This window comes from Prunus avium, chromosome 5 (genome assembly GCF_965620075.1).
Source record: "Prunus avium chromosome 5, drPruAviu1.hap1.1, whole genome shotgun sequence".
Taxonomy (NCBI): domain Eukaryota; kingdom Viridiplantae; phylum Streptophyta; class Magnoliopsida; order Rosales; family Rosaceae; genus Prunus; species Prunus avium.
The window spans coordinates 14,969,367-14,989,210 of NC_142288.1; the positions used below are offsets into that span (position 1 = coordinate 14,969,367).

General features: G+C 36.1%; 2 protein-coding genes across 3 annotated transcripts; one reads left to right on the forward strand and one right to left on the reverse strand.

The window, feature by feature from the left end:
- Positions 1-5,666: 5,666 nt before the first annotated feature.
- LOC110758042 (cellulose synthase-like protein D3) lies at positions 5,667-10,382 on the forward strand. Its single transcript, XM_021959825.2, has 4 exons — positions 5,667-6,127; positions 6,461-7,293; positions 7,495-8,302; positions 8,409-10,382. The coding sequence occupies exons 2-4, from the start codon at positions 6,476-6,478 to the stop codon at positions 10,173-10,175; spliced, it is 3,393 nt and encodes a 1,130-aa protein (XP_021815517.1). The 5' UTR covers positions 5,667-6,127; positions 6,461-6,475; the 3' UTR covers positions 10,176-10,382.
- Positions 10,383-11,600: 1,218 nt separating this feature from the next.
- Positions 11,601-14,149, reverse strand: LOC110758044 (protein SUPPRESSOR OF GENE SILENCING 3-like). 2 transcript variants are annotated; one of them, XM_021959828.2, is made up of 2 exons: positions 13,947-14,149; positions 11,601-13,259 (listed from the first exon to the last, which is right to left on the reverse strand). In XM_021959828.2, the coding sequence occupies exons 1-2, from the start codon at positions 14,123-14,125 to the stop codon at positions 11,711-11,713; spliced, it is 1,728 nt and encodes a 575-aa protein (XP_021815520.2). In that variant the 5' UTR covers positions 14,126-14,149; the 3' UTR covers positions 11,601-11,710. The 2 variants fall into 2 exon arrangements, with proteins under 2 accessions (XP_021815520.2, XP_021815519.1); XM_021959827.2 differs by having other exon boundaries at positions 11,601-13,274.
- Positions 14,150-19,844: the final 5,695 nt, after the last annotated feature.

Sequence of the window (19,844 nt, forward strand, 5' to 3'; positions counted from 1 at the left end):
TCACATTTTCTTGATTTGATATTTTTTAATTTTAGTTTTCACTAGCCATGCAAGACTTTCTAGAGATTATCTTGTTTTTATTTTTGCCACAGGTCTGATATTAATAAAATACTCATTGACTGATGTGTGAACACCTGATACCTAACCTTCCATATGCAAATGATCATCACCGGCACAAGAAAGAATGTTCGTATAAGCTATCAACTCAAGGACTTTTCAACTTGACAGCTTCCTCCATTTTGGCTAATCCTTCTTAAATAATAATCCAACAAATTACATCTTTTAATTATAGTAACCAAGCAATTCTTTGATATTATCGTCACTTTGGCGACATGGCACTTTGTCCTTGAAAGTAGTTGAGGACTGAAACGGTCAAGAGAGAAGCCGAATTCTTAGCGGATTCATACTATAATTTCTTTTTCTTTTTACATTTTTTAGTAGAGGAGGGATAATTGGTCATAAACATTAACAATAAACAAGTTGGCTAGAGCGTATGCGTATGCGCTTCCTACACTGCACCCGAGTTCGAGTCCCATTTAAATTATCGCTTGTATAAGAAAAAATATCATTGAAAATGAATTGATTGACAGCAGCAGGGGCATCCCAAATATGGAAACCCAAAGACTTTATAGAAGCCATCATATCAACAGCAATTTGACACACACCACCATCCATGATAGATTTGAAACTAGATACAAGACATTATTTTTGTTATATGTAATTTTTTTAATAATACGTGAAAAATATAGATAAATACGCTAATAATTTGTGTATTATTGTAAAATATTCCAAAAATTCGTATTATTATAAGAGTACATACATACATATATAATATGATAATAAAAAAACATTTATGAACACTTATAATACACGAATTTACTAACTATATATTTTTTTCTCAACTATTAAAAACAAACACGATCTCTATGCTTTCAAAACCGAAAAAAAGGAAAAAAAAATTGTATTGACTTTCAATCAATTTAAACAACTACCCTTTGAAACCCAAACCGAATCCTCTCCCTTGATCCAGCCTCCAGGTCATCATTAAACTTAGAATTTTGTAAAGTCATTCACGTGGTGTTTGTTTTATTGGACCAAGTAACTGAAGTACCGAACAAAAGCACTTTTTTTTTTCTTTTTCTGGTGAACACAAAAGCGCATATTTCCATCATGCGCTGCTGGAATCACGGCAGATTGAGTTCTCTCTTCTCTCGCGCTCCCACAGACCAAAAAGCAATCGGAAACTCGAATGGAAACATGAATAACACTTTTTTTCTATCTTCGGTTAATAACACAATGACATGTGAGATAATTTTTTCACGTGTCATTGTATATTGACGGGATAACAAATGGACCATACAGAGTCCCACGGGTTACGAGCATGACAATTGGAGGATATTGGCTCGTCAAATTATTTATTTATTTTTTAGGACATGATCACTTACTCACTCATCAAATTTGTTGGGCAAAAAGTATATTCTCTCTATCAGTTTGTCTATTTACAATTTTTTTCTGTTGCTATTTTAAAGTGACAATCGTATTAATTTTGGAGTATAAATAACAATACATATAATTATACGAATAAGAGTTGCAACTGCCAATTCTGTAAATAAAAAACAGAGTATTTAGTGAAAGAGTAATATTAAACCACATTTTGATAATGTAGCACATGATATGTCAATCCATATCGATGGCTACATCATCAATTTGAATTTACTCAAATCTTTCGTTACAATAACACTAACTTTTAATTACTATAATAATTAATAAATTAAAATAACAAGATTAAATTATTAAATTGAATAAATTAAAATTATTGATGTGACTAATGACATAAATTGCCACGTCATGTGGTATAAAATTATGATACCGATACACCTAACTTGACACATGCATGAAAAAAGGGACCTAAACTTAGAGGCTATAAACTAAAGTGAACTTAACAGAAAAAAAGAAAAGTTGCTCGTAGCCCTTGCAACTTAGATCTCCAAACTTCTCTTGGCTTGGATCTACCATTGATATTGAAGTGCTCAATAATTTCCATGCCACTGCCATCATTGTCTCCACAATATGAAGTTGTGAATGTCGACGTCCTTACCGAACTTGATATATGCGCATTTTAGCAATTTTAACACGTATTTTTCTTTATCAATTATGTAACGTCCTTATGTTATTGTTCGTCTTCAATATGATTATTATATTTTCTGTTGTCCGATATCAATCAACTTATGACTTCACTTCAGCAAAAGAGACTCTTTTATTGGCAAGATAGTTTATTTCGTAATTTCATGGTCTCATTAAAGTTGTTTACTAAACTATGTGGAATCGAGATAGGAATAAATTGTATTGATTCCATAAGTTGTTTACTAAAATGCACTTGTTCTAAATAAATTATTAAGTTCAAGTGGTGCTAAAATATGATACTTGGTTTGAATACTTCAGGTATATATATAGGAGTTTACAAGGGTGTTATACAAGGAAATAGATACAGTAATCAATTAGGAGAATATCTCCTAATTATACAAGGATTGTCAACTATATGAAAACAAGGAAATAAATCACCTAATTAATTTAGGAAATAAATCTCCTTGATTTGTTCGATTAACTCACATCAACACTCCTCCTCAAGTTGATGCATGCACATTACCAATGCCCAACTTGGTAAGTGAGTAATAAAATACTTGTCCACAGATAGCTTTTGTCAAGACGTTCGCCAACTAATCTTCTGATTTTACAAAGGGTAGGCAGATGATGTTGTTTTCAATATTTTCTTTGATGAAATATCGATTCACCAGACATGTTTTGTTCGATCATGTTGAACTAGATTATGAGTAATATCGATCGCTAACTTGTTATCATAATGTAACTGCATGGGCTTCTCTGGTTTAAAACCCAATTCTGTCAAGAGTCCTCTGATCCACAATAATTCACAAACTCCTTGAGCCATATATCGATACTTTGCTTCTGCACTAGACCAAGCAACCACATTTTATTTTTTACTCTGTCAAGTGACTAGGTTACCTCCAACGAATGTAAAGTAACCCAATGTAGAGCGTCTATCTGTAATGGAACCTGCCCAATCAGCATCTATATATCCAACAACTTCAATATTTCCATTTTTTGATAATATTAATCCCTTCTCAGGAGACTTTAAGTACGTTAAGATCCAATCAACTGCATTCCTCTGAGAAACATTGAGTGATTGCATAAACAGACTAACCACACTCAAATCATATGCAATATTTGGTCTTGTGTATGTAAAATATATCAACCTTCCAACAAGGCACTGATATTGTTCCTTATTGGTTGGCACTTGGTCCATATATCTTCACATAACTTGTGATTCATCTCGATGGGTGTGTCGTCAATCTTACATCCTAGCATTCCTATTTCAGTGAGTAGTTCTTTCACATATTTCCTTTGAGACAGAAAAATACTAGTTTTTGACATTGCTACTTCAATTCTGAGGAAATATTTCAGAGCACCTAAATCCTTCATCTCAAATTCCTAAGACAAATACTTTTGTAGTTTTTATTGCTCTCTTGTGTCGTTTCCAATTATGACCATGTCATCTACATAAACAATTAATGCAGTGATTTTTTTTCTCTATCACTCTTAAAAATAGGGTTTGATCTGAATTACTCTGAGTGTATCCAAAATTCTTCATCGACTTAGTAAATCTTCCAAACCAAGTCCTAGGAGACTGTTTTAACCCATATAATGACTTTCTAAGCTTGGAAACTTGATTTTTCTTGTTATGAGATTATATTCTGGTGGTAAATCCATGTATACCTCTTCTTCCAAGTCTCCATGTAAGAAGACATTTTTAACATCAAACTGATGTAATGGTCAATTTAGATTTGCTGCTAGAGACAGTAGGACTATGATAGTGTAGAAATGAGCCTCTTTGTGAAAAACCCTAAAAACAAAAAAGGAAAAACTACATAAAACCATTTCAAGTTCATACCCACCTTTAGGGACATTTAAGAGTACATACTCAAACCCCCGAAAAACCTACTTGGCGAGTTCAAATGAGAGAGAGAAATAGAGAGGTGGTGGAAGTGGGGGTGGGGGAATTGGAATGGGGTTAGGAACGATGAGATTTTTTTGTATAAGGGGGGGCAGGGGGGTGAGCTGGTTTGCGCTTTTTTGTTCTTTACTTTTTCTTTTTGATTTGATTTTTCTTTTATCTTTTTGTGTTGGTTTTTTTTATTTGATTTTCTTTTTTAGTTATTTTAAAGATGTATTTTTTTTTATTATTTTTTGTATACATGGAAGTCCATTTCATTAAAAAATAGGTCCCACATTTGATAAGTAAGCATTTAACAGATTAATAAACGTTTGTTTAACAGAGGGGGTAAATTATAGGTTTTTCGGGAGTTTGAGTATGTACTCATAAATGTCTCTAAAAGTGGTTATGAACTTGAAAATGACCCTATAATTTGGAGGATTTTATGTAGTTTTTCTAAATTTTAAAAAAAACCTAATAACATTCCAAATTTCCATAAGACGGTGACACGTACTTTTAAAATAATTTTTCTATTGAATATAATGCTCAATACTCTGCAGTTTACCTCGGATATTAGATATTATTCCACTAGATATTTTTAACTTAGGCTTTTGATTTGGATCTGTTCGGTATAATTGGAAATCTTTTTATATATCCTTTTCCAGCACAAACGCCCACCCCTAAATAAAGTATATTGTTTCTCTTTTCACTTTTTCTAAATTTTCTTTTTATTTAACCTTGCATTTATATTTTCTTCTCTATTTTAATATTTTCCATTCAACATTTGAAGAAGAAAATTTTGTCATCTGAAGAGCCATTTCACGAAAGGGATTGAGTATACACGCATGTGTAAATACAACTATAAACAGCTCATATTCAAACAGGGTAAAGATCCTCTGCAACAACATTACCACCCCATCAAGAAAGGATCCACAAAAAGACCGACACATGCCTTGCCTTCTAAACTGATCAGGCAGGGCAAGATGAACTTCACTGCGCTGATGTAATATATATTATTATTAACGACAACTGTTTAATGTTATTAAAATAGTATGACCAATTTATGTTTATTTATTTAAGAAATATGACCAATTTATATTAACAGCAAGGAAGGTGGTAACTAAAACTCAGAATTTTTTTAGTGGTTTTTTTTTAATTTAAAAGATAACAAAGTAATCGCCATTATAATATGTGAGATGATCTTAATTATTTTTCGTGATAATAATGATGAGTTTTTTAATTAAAATAAAAATAAATAATTATAAGGAGGATTCTCTGCAAATCTTAACAAACAATAAAGGAAATATTTTTGCTCACCACGCTAAATAAAACTTGATAAGGAAAACTACTAAAAAGGATGATGATTTTTATTATTGTCATAATATATTGTGTTTTTTTTTAAATATATTTTTTTTATAGAGATATCATAGGAATTTCAGTCATCATTTTTAAAGGATTACAATACAATTTTGTGATGTAGGGTTGTAATGAAACCGATTGTAGTAAGAACCCAAATTCACGACCGCAGGGGAATCTTACATCCACACCGCGTAAACTGGAATGTTTGTAAGCAACCAAAATCCGACCCACGAAATTCCCGATTTGTCCCTTATAAAACCCAAAAGCAAGACCCCAACCATTACCATTCTCACATAATACAAGCACAGGACAAAAGCTTCCTTCTCTCCGTCTCCATTGTCTTTCTCTGCTAATTGTGACATTCTCTCTCTCTCTCTCTCTCTGACTACTTCTCTGCAAAAATAAAAACATCACCATACTCGAAAAGGAAACAAATGGACACATAAGACGACCTCATTGCTAGAAAACAAAGGTCAACAAACCTTCCAAAACCCGCAAAACCCATTTGATAAAATGATGATCATGAGGTGTATTGGGGAGCCGGCATTGGGTTGTTGGGTATAAGAAGCAGTGGGTTTGTGTTGGAACTGTTAAAGGGTTTGAAAAAGTAGCGACTAGGGTAGGGAGGCTGGACTTGGTCTTGTGTTTCTTGCTTTGCTTTGCTCTGGGCGGCGCATTTGAAAATTTCTTAAACTTTGTGTGTGGCTTTGTATTTGTATAAGAATTTGGAGAAGACTGAAGAGGGTTGGTGTTTAATAGGTAAGCTTTTGACAAAAAACTCTCCATCTCCCTGTGATTGCTTTATGCCTTTTTTTTTCTCTTAGTTTTAGAGCAAGGGAGACTGTATTTTTTAATAGTTTGATTTTCTCTGTTTCTTCCGGAGCGAGAGAGAAACAGAGTTTTGAAGAGACAGTGAGATTTTATTATTTTTTTGTTTTGTTTTGTTCCTCTAGTTCTGAGACTACCGAGTAAGCAAAGCAAAATTTTAATCTGTATATTTCATTTGTTGTCTATGAAAGAGGAGGGTTGGATTTGTGTTTGTGTTTAGCTATTTCAAATTTTAATCAATTTCTGATGTGCCATGAATTGCAGGTTGTGGTAAGCTTTATGGCATCTGGATCTCGCTTCAGTTTCTCAAGTGGATCCCCCAGGGTTCGCCATATTAGCCAAGCCAGCAATGATCTTGACAGTGAGATTGGGAGTGCTGAATTTTCTACCTACACTGTCCACATACCCCCTACACCTGACAACCAGCCCACCGGAATTTTGATGCAGCGGTCGACTTCTCAGAGGTTGGAGGACCAATATGCATCGAGTTCTTTGTTTACAGGTGGCTATAATTGTGTTACACGAGCCCAGTTGAAGGAAAAGGTGATTGAGTCCGAAACTAGCCATCCACAGATGACCGGAGCACAAGGGTCGTATTGTGCTGTGGAGGGTTGTGATGCAAAGGTTGTGACTGATGAGAGGGGGTTAGATATAGTTCCCTGCGAATGCAATTACAAGATTTGTATGGATTGTTATAGAGATGCTATAGCAAGTGGTGAGAGTATTTGTCCTGGCTGCAAACAACCGTATAAGGAGCAGCAACTTGACATGACCGAGTATGCTGTGGCGAATCGGCAGCCTCTGTCTCTACCATCTACAGCTGGGATGTCAAAGATGGAGAGGAGGTTGTCGTTGATGAAATCAGAATCTACAAAGTCAACAGCATTGATGGAGAGTCAGACTAATGACTTCGATCATAACCAATGGTTGTTTGAGACAAAGGGGAGTTATGGCTACGGAAATGCTATGTGGCCAAAAGATACTGCCAATGGAAGTGATGATGGAATTAGTGGCGATCCTAATGTGTTTCAACATAAGCAATGGAAGCCACTTACGCGCACGTTGAATATCTCTGCTGCAATTCTCAGTCCCTATCGGTAAAACTGTTTGATCCTCTCTGTTTTTCTGCGCTGTTTATTTCTTGCCACTCGTTTTGCTACTTATTTCAAAGTGGTATTTTTGGAGATTTTCATTTCATCGTTATTTGTGAGCCCACACAATTCATTGCATATAAGCTTAGTTAGTACTGCTTGCTTTATAAGCTTACACTCTTTAATTTTTGTTGGATATAATCTCAGGCTCTTAGTACTTGTTCGAATGGTGGTCCTTGGATTATTTTTGCAATGGAGAGTCAGAAACCCTAATGACGATGCAGTCTGGTTGTGGGCTATGTCTGTAGTTTGTGAGATCTGGTTTGCCTTCTCTTGGCTACTGGATCAGCTTCCGAAGCTCTGCCCCATCAATCGCATTGCTGATGTTGATGTTTTGAAGGAGAAATTTGAAACACCAAGTCCCAACAATCCTACTGGAAAATCTGATCTCCCAGGCATAGATATTTTTGTATCTACGGCAGATCCAGAGAAAGAACCACCTCTTGTCACTGCAAACACCATTCTATCGATTCTTGCAGCTGACTACCCTGTTGAGAAGCTTTCTTGTTATGTTTCTGATGATGGAGGTGCACTTTTGACCTTTGAGGCCATGGCAGAAGCTGCAAGTTTTGCCAACTTGTGGGTCCCTTTCTGCCGGAAGCATGATATTGAGCCAAGGAATCCAGAATCTTACTTCAATCTGAAGAGAGACCCTTATAAGAATAAAGTGCGCCCAGATTTTGTCAGGGATCGCAGGCAGGTAAAGCGTGAGTATGATGAATTTAAGGTAAGGATTAATAGTCTTCCTGATTCAATCCGGAGACGTTCTGATGCCTTTAATGCTAGAGAGGAGATCAAGGCTATGAAAATGCAGAGAGAGAATTCAAATGACGAACCAGTGGAGAATTTAAAGCTCCCAAAAGCTACTTGGATGGCTGATACAACCCACTGGCCTGGCACTTGGTCAGTTTCTGCGCCTGAGCATTCTAGGGGCGATCATGCCAGTATCATGCAGGTACATAAAAGTTCTATTGGTTTTGTAGAATTCAGCAAGTTTCTTTTATATGCATTCAGATTGAATTAAATGTGCTGGTTAACAAGTTTATCTATACCATGTGTAGGTGATGTTGAAACCTCCTAGTGATCAGCCACTAAATGGCACAGCAATGGATTCAAATTCCATGAATCTAAGTGAGGTTGACATTCGTCTTCCCATGCTAGTTTATGTTTCTCGTGAAAAGCGGCCTGGCTATGATCACAACAAGAAAGCTGGTGCCATGAATGCACTGGTTCGTGCCTCAGCCATCATGTCCAATGGTCCCTTCATTCTTAACCTTGACTGTGATCACTACATCTACTACTCCCAGGCATTGAGAGAAGGCATGTGCTTCATGATGGACCAGGGTGGGGAACGCATTTGTTACGTGCAGTTTCCTCAGAGGTTTGAAGGAATTGACCCATCTGATCGCTATGCAAACCATAACACTGTTTTCTTTGATGTCAACATGCGAGCCCTCGATGGGATTCAGGGTCCAGTATATGTAGGAACAGGATGCCTCTTTCGTCGGACTGCCCTTTATGGCTTCGATCCACCTAGCAGGAAAGAGCGTAATGGTTTCTGTGGTGGTTTCTTCACCAATCCCAAGAAAACTTCTTTGGTGGCTTCTGCCCCTGAAGTTGCCTCTCAAGACAGCCAATCAATTGAACTGGGAGACATGGAGGAGGAAGAAATGAGTCTTGCTCTTATTCCTAAAACGTTTGGAAACTCAAGCTTCCTTGTTGACTCAATCCGTGTGGCAGAATTCCAAGGTCGGCCCCTTGCTGATCATCCATCCATTAAACATGGACGTCCGCCAGGTGCTCTGACTCTTCCTCGGGAGCCTCTTGATGCATCAACAGTTGCGGAGGCAATCAGTGTAATCTCATGCTGGTATGAGGATAAGACTGAATGGGGCCAACGAGTTGGGTGGATCTATGGATCTGTAACGGAAGATGTGGTCACAGGCTATAGGATGCACAATCGCGGATGGAGATCTATTTATTGTGTAACAAAAAGAGATGCATTCCGTGGCACTGCCCCAATCAATCTCACAGATCGGCTTCATCAGGTTCTCCGGTGGGCCACTGGCTCTGTTGAGATTTTCTTTTCCCGCAACAATGCTCTGCTGGCCAGCTCAAGGATGAAATTTTTGCAAAGGATTGCTTACCTGAATGTTGGAATCTACCCTTTCACTTCCATTTTCCTCATTGTCTACTGCTTCCTTCCTGCACTCTCACTCTTTACTGGTCAGTTCATTGTTCAGTCCCTCAACATAACCTTCCTGGTATACCTCTTGGGCATCACATTGACCCTTATTCTTCTTGCCGTGCTTGAGATCAAGTGGTCTGGCATTGCACTAGAAGAGTGGTGGAGAAACGAACAGTTTTGGTTGATCGGGGGCACAAGTGCCCATCTTGCTGCGGTGCTCCAAGGTCTTCTAAAGGTTATAGCAGGCATTGAGATTTCATTCACTTTGACATCAAAATCTGGAGGTGATGACGGGGATGATGATTTTGTTGATCTTTATGTCTTCAAATGGACAGCTCTGATGGTACCACCAATTACTATCATGATGACTAACTTGATCGGAATCGCAGTTGCAACTTGTCGAACAATATATAGTGCTACACCAGATTGGAGCAGCTTGCTTGGTGGTGTTTTCTTCAGCTTCTGGGTCTTAGCTCATCTATATCCCTTTGCAAAAGGGCTTATGGGAAGAAGAGGGAGGACACCGACGATTGTGTTTGTGTGGTCTGGTCTTCTAGCAATCACCATATCTCTCCTTTGGGTGGCTATCGACCCGCCATCAGGGAATAATCAAATTGGGGGCTCATTCCAGTTTCCATGATGCATGTACTCCACACATTATTTTGAAGGTATCTTATCTTCTGTCCACCTAAATGCTACTTTAAGCCAGCACCTGCAGGAAGTCGTATAGGGTCTCCCACTGAAATGTACATTTTCTAGCCATTTTTTGACTGATTTGAACTTGATATTCATAGGAAAGTGGATTCTATACATTTGTTGATATGAGTATTTTGTTTTCAGATTTAAAGTTACATGAAATACCATCACTAGAGCTGAGTAATTCAATGTGTTTGGCCTTGCTGTTATTTTTTCCTTGTTATGTCTGCGTAGCTTCTCCGGAACTTAAGTGGACCATACAGTGAATTGGATTATGCTGAATCCTCCAGTTTCATTTTATTTTTCTAAATGCACAGAAGGATTTGGCAAAAAAACAATTGCACAAAAGAAAATAGGTATTTACGTTCATTTTTACGCCTCTTATCCATTTGTCAAGGGCTTATTTTGGTTAGGCAATGGAATGTAAATTTTACAAATTGGTTAAGGTTTTAGCTGTGGAAGAATTACATTAAATATTTCCATAAAGAATAATGCAGCCATTGAAATCGAGAATATTTTTGCTCACCACTCTTAAATGGTGGTGAGCATTAGTAACATGTTAATTGGTGTTGGATGAGTGTGATTTAGTCTACCTATTACACGAATCTAAAAAATTCAACTAATTCAACGTCCATTAATATGATGATAATGCTCGCCACCAAGAGTGGTAATGAAAAATAGTGTCATTGAAATCTATGTGGTCAACTGATTTGGGTGAGATTGTTGAAGTTGATAGATTATTACTGACCATATCGACAATTGATTACCAACTTTAAACATTTCATTTTCATGGAGCACAAATCTATGTGGTCAACGGTATGAAAAAGAAACCTTGCATATGTTTTTGTTTCCTATTCCCAAATGAGGAATAGTGAGGATTTGGATAAAGGTTTCCATTTCCTAATTTTAAGATTAAAAAGAAGATTTTGAAAACGAAAGTCAAATTCATTCAGTCTTAAAATTAATAACTATCAATTGCCTACTTATATTTAGATTCTGATACGAAAAATCCTATACAAGTTTTTAACTGGCTGCAGCAATCCCATTGGAAAGCAAAATCCTCTGTTCTCTCTGTTTTCCTCTGTTTTCCTCTGTTTTCTAACAGAACTCCAGCCAGCAATGACAGAGAAGTTGCAGCTCTACCGTGAGCACCTAAAGTCTTTCTTTTAATTTTGTTGGAGACTTGGGCAGCAAGCAAAGCACCCAATCCCAATTGCAAATGAAAGCATGACTCAAACAATATAATAATTTGGCTTCGAGATATAGAAAAGTAAAGAAGCCATAGAATGCTTATTAACCAAGGCACCCATGTCACAAAACAAAACCAAATAACATAAAATATCCAGCAACCTTATAAACACTTCAAAAGTTAAAATACCAATATTAAGATATGTTTATGGTTTTAATAGAAAGGGGAAAAAAACTGGAGTTCTAATAAAGCAAAATAGAAAGTAAATGCAATAAACTTAAATAAAATTTTCAATCTCGGGTATGAGACATTATATCTTTGTAAAATTCTTCTTGCAGATCCATCTCTTCCTTGTTCTCCTCAAGCTGCATTTTTATCCTCCGTTTTAAAATGCGGTTTTCCTCCTGCACCTTCTCGAGTTTGTCACGAAGTATCTCATTAGTCTCTTCAGCATCTTTTCTAAGCCTCTGTTCTTTAGGAAGTTTGTCCTTCAACCAAATAACCTGTTGGCTGTCCGCGCTCACTTGCCTCATTGAGTGTAGGACCACCTCTTGGTAAGATCTCAGCTCAAATTTCAGCTTAGATTTCTCCTCGGTATGCTGGTTGAACATATCCAAGTCTCGTTTCACTGCCATGTAACCGTAAAGCTGTCGAATACCACCTGCACGAAACAAGATAGGACCGCAATCCCAAGTATCCCTGCCTAATCCTTGCACTGCAAAATTCTTGTGCAGCAGCTCAGCCTCAAAATGCCCTATTGCAGAGGCCTCAAAAATCAAAATGCTCAGCCCACAGTGTCCCTGCGGACCATATGAGTGTCGAGTCTTCAAATAAGGATAAGATCCGAAGTATTCAGCAAGCTCCTCGGTTCCCATACCAATCCACTTCCCACTTTCATCCTTTTCAAGTCTAGTATTTGTGATGACAACCATCGGAGGCCAGACAATTTTGGAATCCTTTTCCTCATCTTTCAAACCTACCCATTTACCAAATACTTCACCAGCAGCCACAGATTGAGTCATAACTCCTCTCATCTGCAACTCCACATCCAAAATTTTTGCAAATTCTCTGTGGAGCTTCACCCTGTTTGATCCTTTTGTTTCGGCATGTCTCTTCAGGGGCTGCACGCCTTGGTACCAGTCAATGGCACCACGACCACCTTTGCATGCAGGACAGTGCCACTGTCTATCAGGATTACCAATCTCATCTCCACTTAAACCATCCAAATTTTCAAAGAATTTCTTGAACCATCTATTTTGCTTCCGAGTGCCATGGCTCTTTTCACTTGAATCAGAGTCAAACTCATCACTGAATAGCTCGTCATCGTATTCGTCAGTATCGCTCATATGATCAGAGTTGTCATCATCATTATCATCAGCGAGACCAGCAGCCACATTGTTGTCTTTTTTACCAGCTCTAGATTGCCAATTCCATCCATGGTCCAGGGGAGGGGGAATCAAATGTTGCCGGGCCAAAAAGTTGCTTCCAAAACCGCCAGTACTGTTAGGCTGCTGCCTTGCATTTCTTCCTCCAGCTGGTTTTTGAGAATTAGCAGTTTGTGAACCACCAGTTCCATTTCGCATACTTGGCTTCTGAGCATCATGAGCCGGTGCCCACGCCTTATAAGTAGAATTTTGAGGACCCAATTGGACTTGTTTTGCAGCACTGATACCAGCTCTGTTCTTGGATTTTCTGGAAATTACCGCCCACTCTCCATCGTCTTGTGCCGAGTCCAGGCTAATGTCTGCTACACCATGACTCAACTGCTTAACCTTCGGGCTATTGACTTCACGAACTTCCTTCCCTTTGGAATTTCCACCACCTCTTCTTGAACTCATCCTGGACAACAACTCTCTTGAGGGACCAAAAAGTTTAAAAACACTTCAAATAGAAGTATCTAATACCTAGTAATGGACATAAGTGCCCTGAAATCTCAGATTATAAATAGAAAACTTGATAACCTAGAGCAAGGCTGTAAAACTTTTGTAGGAAATCTGAATGAAAACCCATAGAAAATCAACATTCTTAATAAAATTCTGCAGATAATCAACATTCTTAATAAACCTCTGCAGAAAATCAAAGTTCTTTATGTAACTTCTATAGAAAATCAACATTCTCAATAAACTTCTGTAGAAAATCAACATTCTCATTAAACTTCTGTAGAAAATCAACATTCTCAATAAACTTCTGTACAAAAATCAACATTCTTCATAAACTTCTGTCATACCCAATTCATAAATAATGAAAGAAAGACAAAAATTCTGAAAGACCGAATTTTTAATACATTCAACATAATTAATGAAAATGAACATTAGAATCATTTAAAAAAAAAGGTACAAACCCACATTTTGGGGAGCATGAATCCATTCAACGAAACAAAATAAAAAATAAAAAACATAAATCAAAACATCCGAAGTTGGGATTGCTGCCATGAACGCGATCAATAGTATGACCAATATCAGCCAATGAATCCATCCAGCAAAATTAAAACATTAATAAAAGAATAAACAATAAAGAAAGATGTACCTGATGCCAATGAGATTACAAGAAACAAAAGATATTGGCGGAGCAGAGGAGGCGCCTTGCAAGATGAATTCCAACAGTCCACCTCCAGAGTCTAGACTCCAGAGACAGAGTGATGCGAAGAGTGCGTGGTGCCTAATCTGAGAAAATAACTTTCGTGGGTTTGGGTGTATATATAACATTTGTCTGTCTCTCTTTTCACGTGATACACTCTCTCGTAATTTGGAAATATTGTGCAACATATGCCTATAACTATTGTGTCATTTTCGTATAAATAAAAAAAAACTATTCTGTCATTTTAAATATAAGACCACGTAACAAGGACCAATAACATAAAGCCATGTCAGATACTCTGTTTCTTTCCTCACTTGATAAACTCTCATAATTTAGGAAAAAAAAATCGCGTGATTCGTAAATGTTGTGTCATGTAAAATAGACGACTACATAACAAGGACCAATGACATAAACTCATGTCATAGACACTGTATCTTTCTTCATGTGATACACTCTCGTAATTTGGAAAAAAATCGTGAGACTCGTGTACTTATAACTACTGTGTCACGTGAAATAGACGACCACATAACAACGACCAATGGCATAAAGCCATGTAATCATCAATCACCAACCTTGACAAGGGTAATTACCCATGTTAAAGGTAAGTTTTTCTTGTTATCTAAAGAAATTATATGGCTTGTGTGCCCATAACTGTCGTGCCATGTCAAATAGATGACCATGTAAGAGCATCTCCAATAGTAGTAGCAAATTAAAGTTTGTTAACCTATGTGGTAATTTGGAAAAGTTTATTTGCTACTTTAATAATTTGTGCCCCAGCAGTCTCTCAATTCAATTAATGCAATGTTATGAAAAAAAAGAAGGAAAAATACAAAAATATGTGAAGAAATTCTATGTATTAATTATTTGAAAAGAAAAAGTGTAGTTTTTTTTTATCATTTTCGATGTAGGTTTTGTTCTTCCAAAGTAAAATTAAATGTTTTGAAGAGCCAAGGTCAACATGTCAGTCCTAAAGAGAGAGACATGGGTTGCAGCTTTGGTAACTGAGTTTGACAAGTCTATTGGAGGAAGTTTTGTTGATGTGGCTCACTTATTTTAGCATTCCAAAGCTGTTGAAGAGGCTATTGAAGATGCGCTAACAATAGAGGTGTCAAATGGACCGAGCCGGCCCACTTAAGTAAGGCCCGGCATAGAATGGCCTATATCTTTGGGGCGTGCCGGGATGAGGTAATCATGTCCAATGGGTCGGCCTAGCCAATTTAAAGCCCATTTATTAAATTATACTTGTTTTAGAGAAAAATCATACATAATACTATAATATTTATATCTTGAATTCAAGTTTATTTCTTTTCTCTAATAATATATATTAAAATTTAATATTTTCTTTATATATAGAATAATAATTTTGTTTTTCAAGTATCAATTTTTAAAACTCAAACAATAAGCTAGCCATTTTCTATTTAAATGTACTGTAAATAAAGTTATTGACTTTTTTTTAACAAATAATAAATCTTTTTAGTATATACATAATTGTAAAAAAAATTAAAAAATAAATGCAATATATAAGTCAAATTTGACGTGGGCTCATATCGGCCCATTTAGTGGCCCAACATGAGCACGGCCCTTGGGCTCGGGGCATGAGTTCGGGTCGGAATTGATGATTTTCCTAAATGGGTGGGCTCAGCAGGACCCGTTTATTAAATGAGCCAACTCTAAATGGGTCAAGTCGGCCGATTTGACACCTCTATCTGACAAGAACCAATGACATAATTTTATACCATCCTTAGTTGCCAACACTGATAAGAGTAGCTGCCCACATTGCATATACATTTCTCTCTTAATTTGGAGAAATTCGTGTGGCTCGTATGCTTATAACTATTTTCTCACGTCATATTGATAACCACGTAACAAGGAATAGTGATATAATGCCACATCAATAGTAAATGCCAACATTGATAAGAGTGTAACTAGCTTAGTTTGCACATAAGTTTCTCTTTATGACATGTTTACTAACTTGGAATTGGAGCGAACATGAATCAGAGTGAGCATGAGTCACTCCACGGCATTCCCATTAAAATGTTTACTAAGTGTCTGAAATTAGAATAAAATAACAATTTCACTAGATTTTTTACTAAATTGTTAAGAATTGAAATGAAAACTAGCGTGATTAATAAAATGTCATTTTACAAAAGAAATTATACTTTAATCCAACTTACTAGTAAAATTCTTCAAATGCTCTCTTTGTACTCTCATTCCATGTTAGTAAAAATAAATTCATCATATGGCCCGAGCCACCTCATAGCTTTAGGTGGGTTGACCCGACTTGATTTTTTAATGGGCAAGGCCTAAGCTAAGAGTTTAAGACCCAAGCTCAGCCCAAAGCTCGATCCATTTGAGCCCATTGTGACACAACCTAGCCCAGCTCACCCATAATCTTCTATAAATTAGGGAGCTGATTTTTCCATTTCTCTTTTGTCCACTTACACTTCCTTGTCTGTTATAGTAAAAAGTATTTATAAAAAAAAAACAAAAAGGATTGTAAGTTGACAAAAAGGGAGTGGGAAGATTATCACCCAATATTTAAGGTATGATTAATATGTATTATATTAATTGATTTTTTATTAATCATTAATCTATTATCCCAAAACTACATTTAAATACAATTTGAATTTGACCCAACATATTGTTGTGTTTGGTAGAAGATTTACCCATATAAATTATATTGAAAGGAAGAAAATATTGATGATGCCATCTTATAAAAAAAAAAAAAAAGGAAATTAGTTAACTACCCATTCCTAGACATAGTTCTATAAAGAAACCCTATACCATTCAATGTATATAAACACCCAAAATAAACCCAAAAATTGGCAGTTGTCAATTTCTTAAATTCAACAGCTATTTTTTATTACTGTTTTGCCCTTTTGCTTTGTCTATTAATCAACTAGAATCTCGAACTTTCTTCTTCTTCTTCAACAATGGCAAGGTTCATCGAGCTTTGCTTCTAGCTTTTCTCCGAGTCCAATTCTCCATTACATCTTCGTCGTCTCCACCACAACCCTCGCTGACTCCATTGCGGCAACCCACCGTCGATTCACCTTTGCCCAAAACTCCATCATTGATTCCCCTTCCTCCATCTCTGTCGGATGCTCCAATTAATGTACCATATCCTTCTTCACCTCCGGGGCCATTGTAATCATATCCGTCTCAATCTCCATCGGCCGACGACACGCCTCTAGTTTCTTCTCTAGCCTTGTCGAATCCGAGCGACGTCAACCACAGCATCCTCGGACGGAGACGGAGCTAAGAACTCCTATAGAGGAATGAGCCTGGCAAAGAAGGCAGAGATCGTACTTGGAATGATTGTTGGATAACATACGTCGATCTCAGTATGGATATGCCGCCAGGAGAGAGATTCTCTGAAGAGCTACTCATAGTCTCTCATACGCAAAAGCTCTTAGAGGTTACTGTGAAATTTGTAATTTCTCGTATTTTTTGTTGTTAATTTCTATGTTTGCTTAGTGTATGATTGAATTGAGGTTTTGGCGATGGTGATATGGTGATTCAATTTGATTCTTCATTCTTTGGCGCACCAGCGGTGCTAGAGTTGGTGGTAGTTAGAATTTTGGGGTGAGTTTTTAGCGTAAAATACTTAATTCGTCAATATGAGTCATTGATGTATTGCTTTTTTTATTTTAGAATGATATAATAATTGGAATTAGTGATTTAGAATTCATTGTGCTTATTTTTTTCACTGTTGTTGATTTGTTTGGCTCTATATATGTATGCTATCTAATGTTTGTGAGCAAATTGCCATCTAAGTTCAGTTTTGTGTAACCTGATTTGTAGGCTTATGAGGAAGATTTCAGCATCTCTTGATGCATCACATGCCATTTCTTATCCTGAAAAAAAATTGTAATATTTGTTTAAGGCAATGCTCATTTTGCGGCTACCTGATTGCTTCAATGGTTCTGCAAGTCATTGAAGCAATTAGCTACATGATTCCTTTTCCAACAGGTTACAGCAACACTGTCTCTTGCAGTAGCTTCTGCCTCAGCAACACTGTGTTGTACTTTATGATATGGTATTAACAATGTACTTCTATGATATGGGATAGTACTTCGGGCTTGCTGGGCTTGTTTTGGGTTTTTTTTTGAGTTTTTTGTGTAGGCTTGTTTTAAGTTAATCAATGGCAGTAATGTAATTTATAGGAACTTCAACACTCATTTCTTATGTAGTAAATAGTTTTTGGATATGTTTCTAAAGTGCATTCCATGTGAGGTTTTTTAATAATTTTAGCCCTTATTTTATACTACTAAAGCTCCCAAAAAAAAAGGGCATTTTCAATACAAACCCCATAATAACCATTTATAACACGCACGATAAAATTGGATATTATTAGGGGTAATATGGGCATTGAGAAAAGTCGAACTATGATTATTAATATGATAATTAATGAAAATTTTGATAAAAATCCAAAAAATGGGCCTACATTGATCCTAAAAAAACCCATGAGTTTTCCCTACGAGTGCTTGCAGTTTTGGGTTAATATCTAATTTTCTAATAAATAAAAATATTAATTATGATGTCAATCCTATAATTAGTATATAGATTGTTAATTAATAATTACCCTCTTAATGGAAGAAGCATTTATTACTTTGTGAAAAAAAAAATATGAAAAAATATAAAAAGTTTGCGACACCATGCGGTTGGAGCTTTGAATGTGAAGAATGCAATGCAAATTGATTATGTCAATGAAAAAGACATTGATTATAACCAAAGAGTTAATTTTTAATTCTTTTTCATGCCATCTCAATTCAAATTGGACTCCACAAATATAAAATCAAAACAATCCATTCACACAATTCTCTCTTTGTCAATAGAAGCAATAACTTGCTTGAAGGGTTTCAAGAAGACCTCTTTTTGGCATTTGGTCCAGAGATCCGAGAGATGCAGCAAAAAGAAACAAATAGTTGGTGAGCAGCTTACTTTCTCCATTGAAATTTGAAAACCCACCACTTTTATTAGTGGCTGTTTTGGTTCATGATATGTTTCTCAATTGTGTCACACAAGCTTTTGAATAGTATATGGAGGACATAAACATTTTTAAGAATGTGAGAGTTACGCTGCTACAAAGTAGCCTTCGAAATGGTACGAAATTATTCTGCCCAAGATAAGTAAAAAGCAATAAGATTTGCAATAATTTACAAATTTTGAACAGAAAAAAGTGGCCACTTGTTGGTTTGGTTGTTGATGCAAGGTTCTCCGCGATGTTTGGTATACCGTATAACACCCACGATAAGTTTAAATAGACCGAAATGTGAAATCCTAAATGGAGATAAGATGACATTTTTTAGCAAAAACATGAATTTTAGGACTAAAATAAGCTATTTTAATAAAAAAAATTCCTTTAAAGTTGGTCATGTGATGATGATTATATGTCACCAAATTTAATGAAAGTTTTATCAAAATACTATAGTAGGGACCAAATTGATGTATGAACCAAAAGATCAAGGACCACATTGATTAATCTAAAAGTTGAGAACTAAAATGAGGATTTAAAAAAAATTCAAGCACACATGTGACAAACCTCATTTTAAACAAATTTCTTTTATAAAAAAAGTGGGTCTCTTAAAAAACAAGCAAGAAAAAGGGCTAACATTTTTATTACGAAAGGCCACTTTAAAAAGAAAAAGCAAAAGATGATTTGGTTATCCCATCCCATCTAAACCCAAGTATAAAAAATATAAATTAAAATAAATTGGGTTTAGTCTAGTGAAAAAGGGGAAGAAAGAGAGACAAAGAGATATAGAGACAACAAGGGATATATATCGTCAATTTAGAAAGAAAAAAATTAAATAAAACTAAATTTTAGTTAAGTTTGATGTGTTA

Coding starts and splice junctions, on each gene's coding strand:
- LOC110758042 (XM_021959825.2), top strand. CDS start 6,476: ATGGCATCTGGATCTCGCTTCAGTTTCTCAAGTGGATCCCCCAGGGTT. Junction 7,294..7,494: donor GCAATTCTCAGTCCCTATCG/GTAAAACTGTTT, acceptor ATATAATCTCAG/GCTCTTAGTACTTGTTCGAA. Junction 8,303..8,408: donor ATCATGCCAGTATCATGCAG/GTACATAAAAGT, acceptor TACCATGTGTAG/GTGATGTTGAAACCTCCTAG.
- LOC110758044 (XM_021959827.2), bottom strand. CDS start 14,125: ATGTTATATATACACCCAAACCCACGAAAGTTATTTTCTCAGATTAGG. Junction 13,275..13,946: donor TGTAATCTCATTGGCATCAG/GTACATCTTTCT, acceptor TGGTCCCTCAAG/AGAGTTGTTGTCCAGGATGA.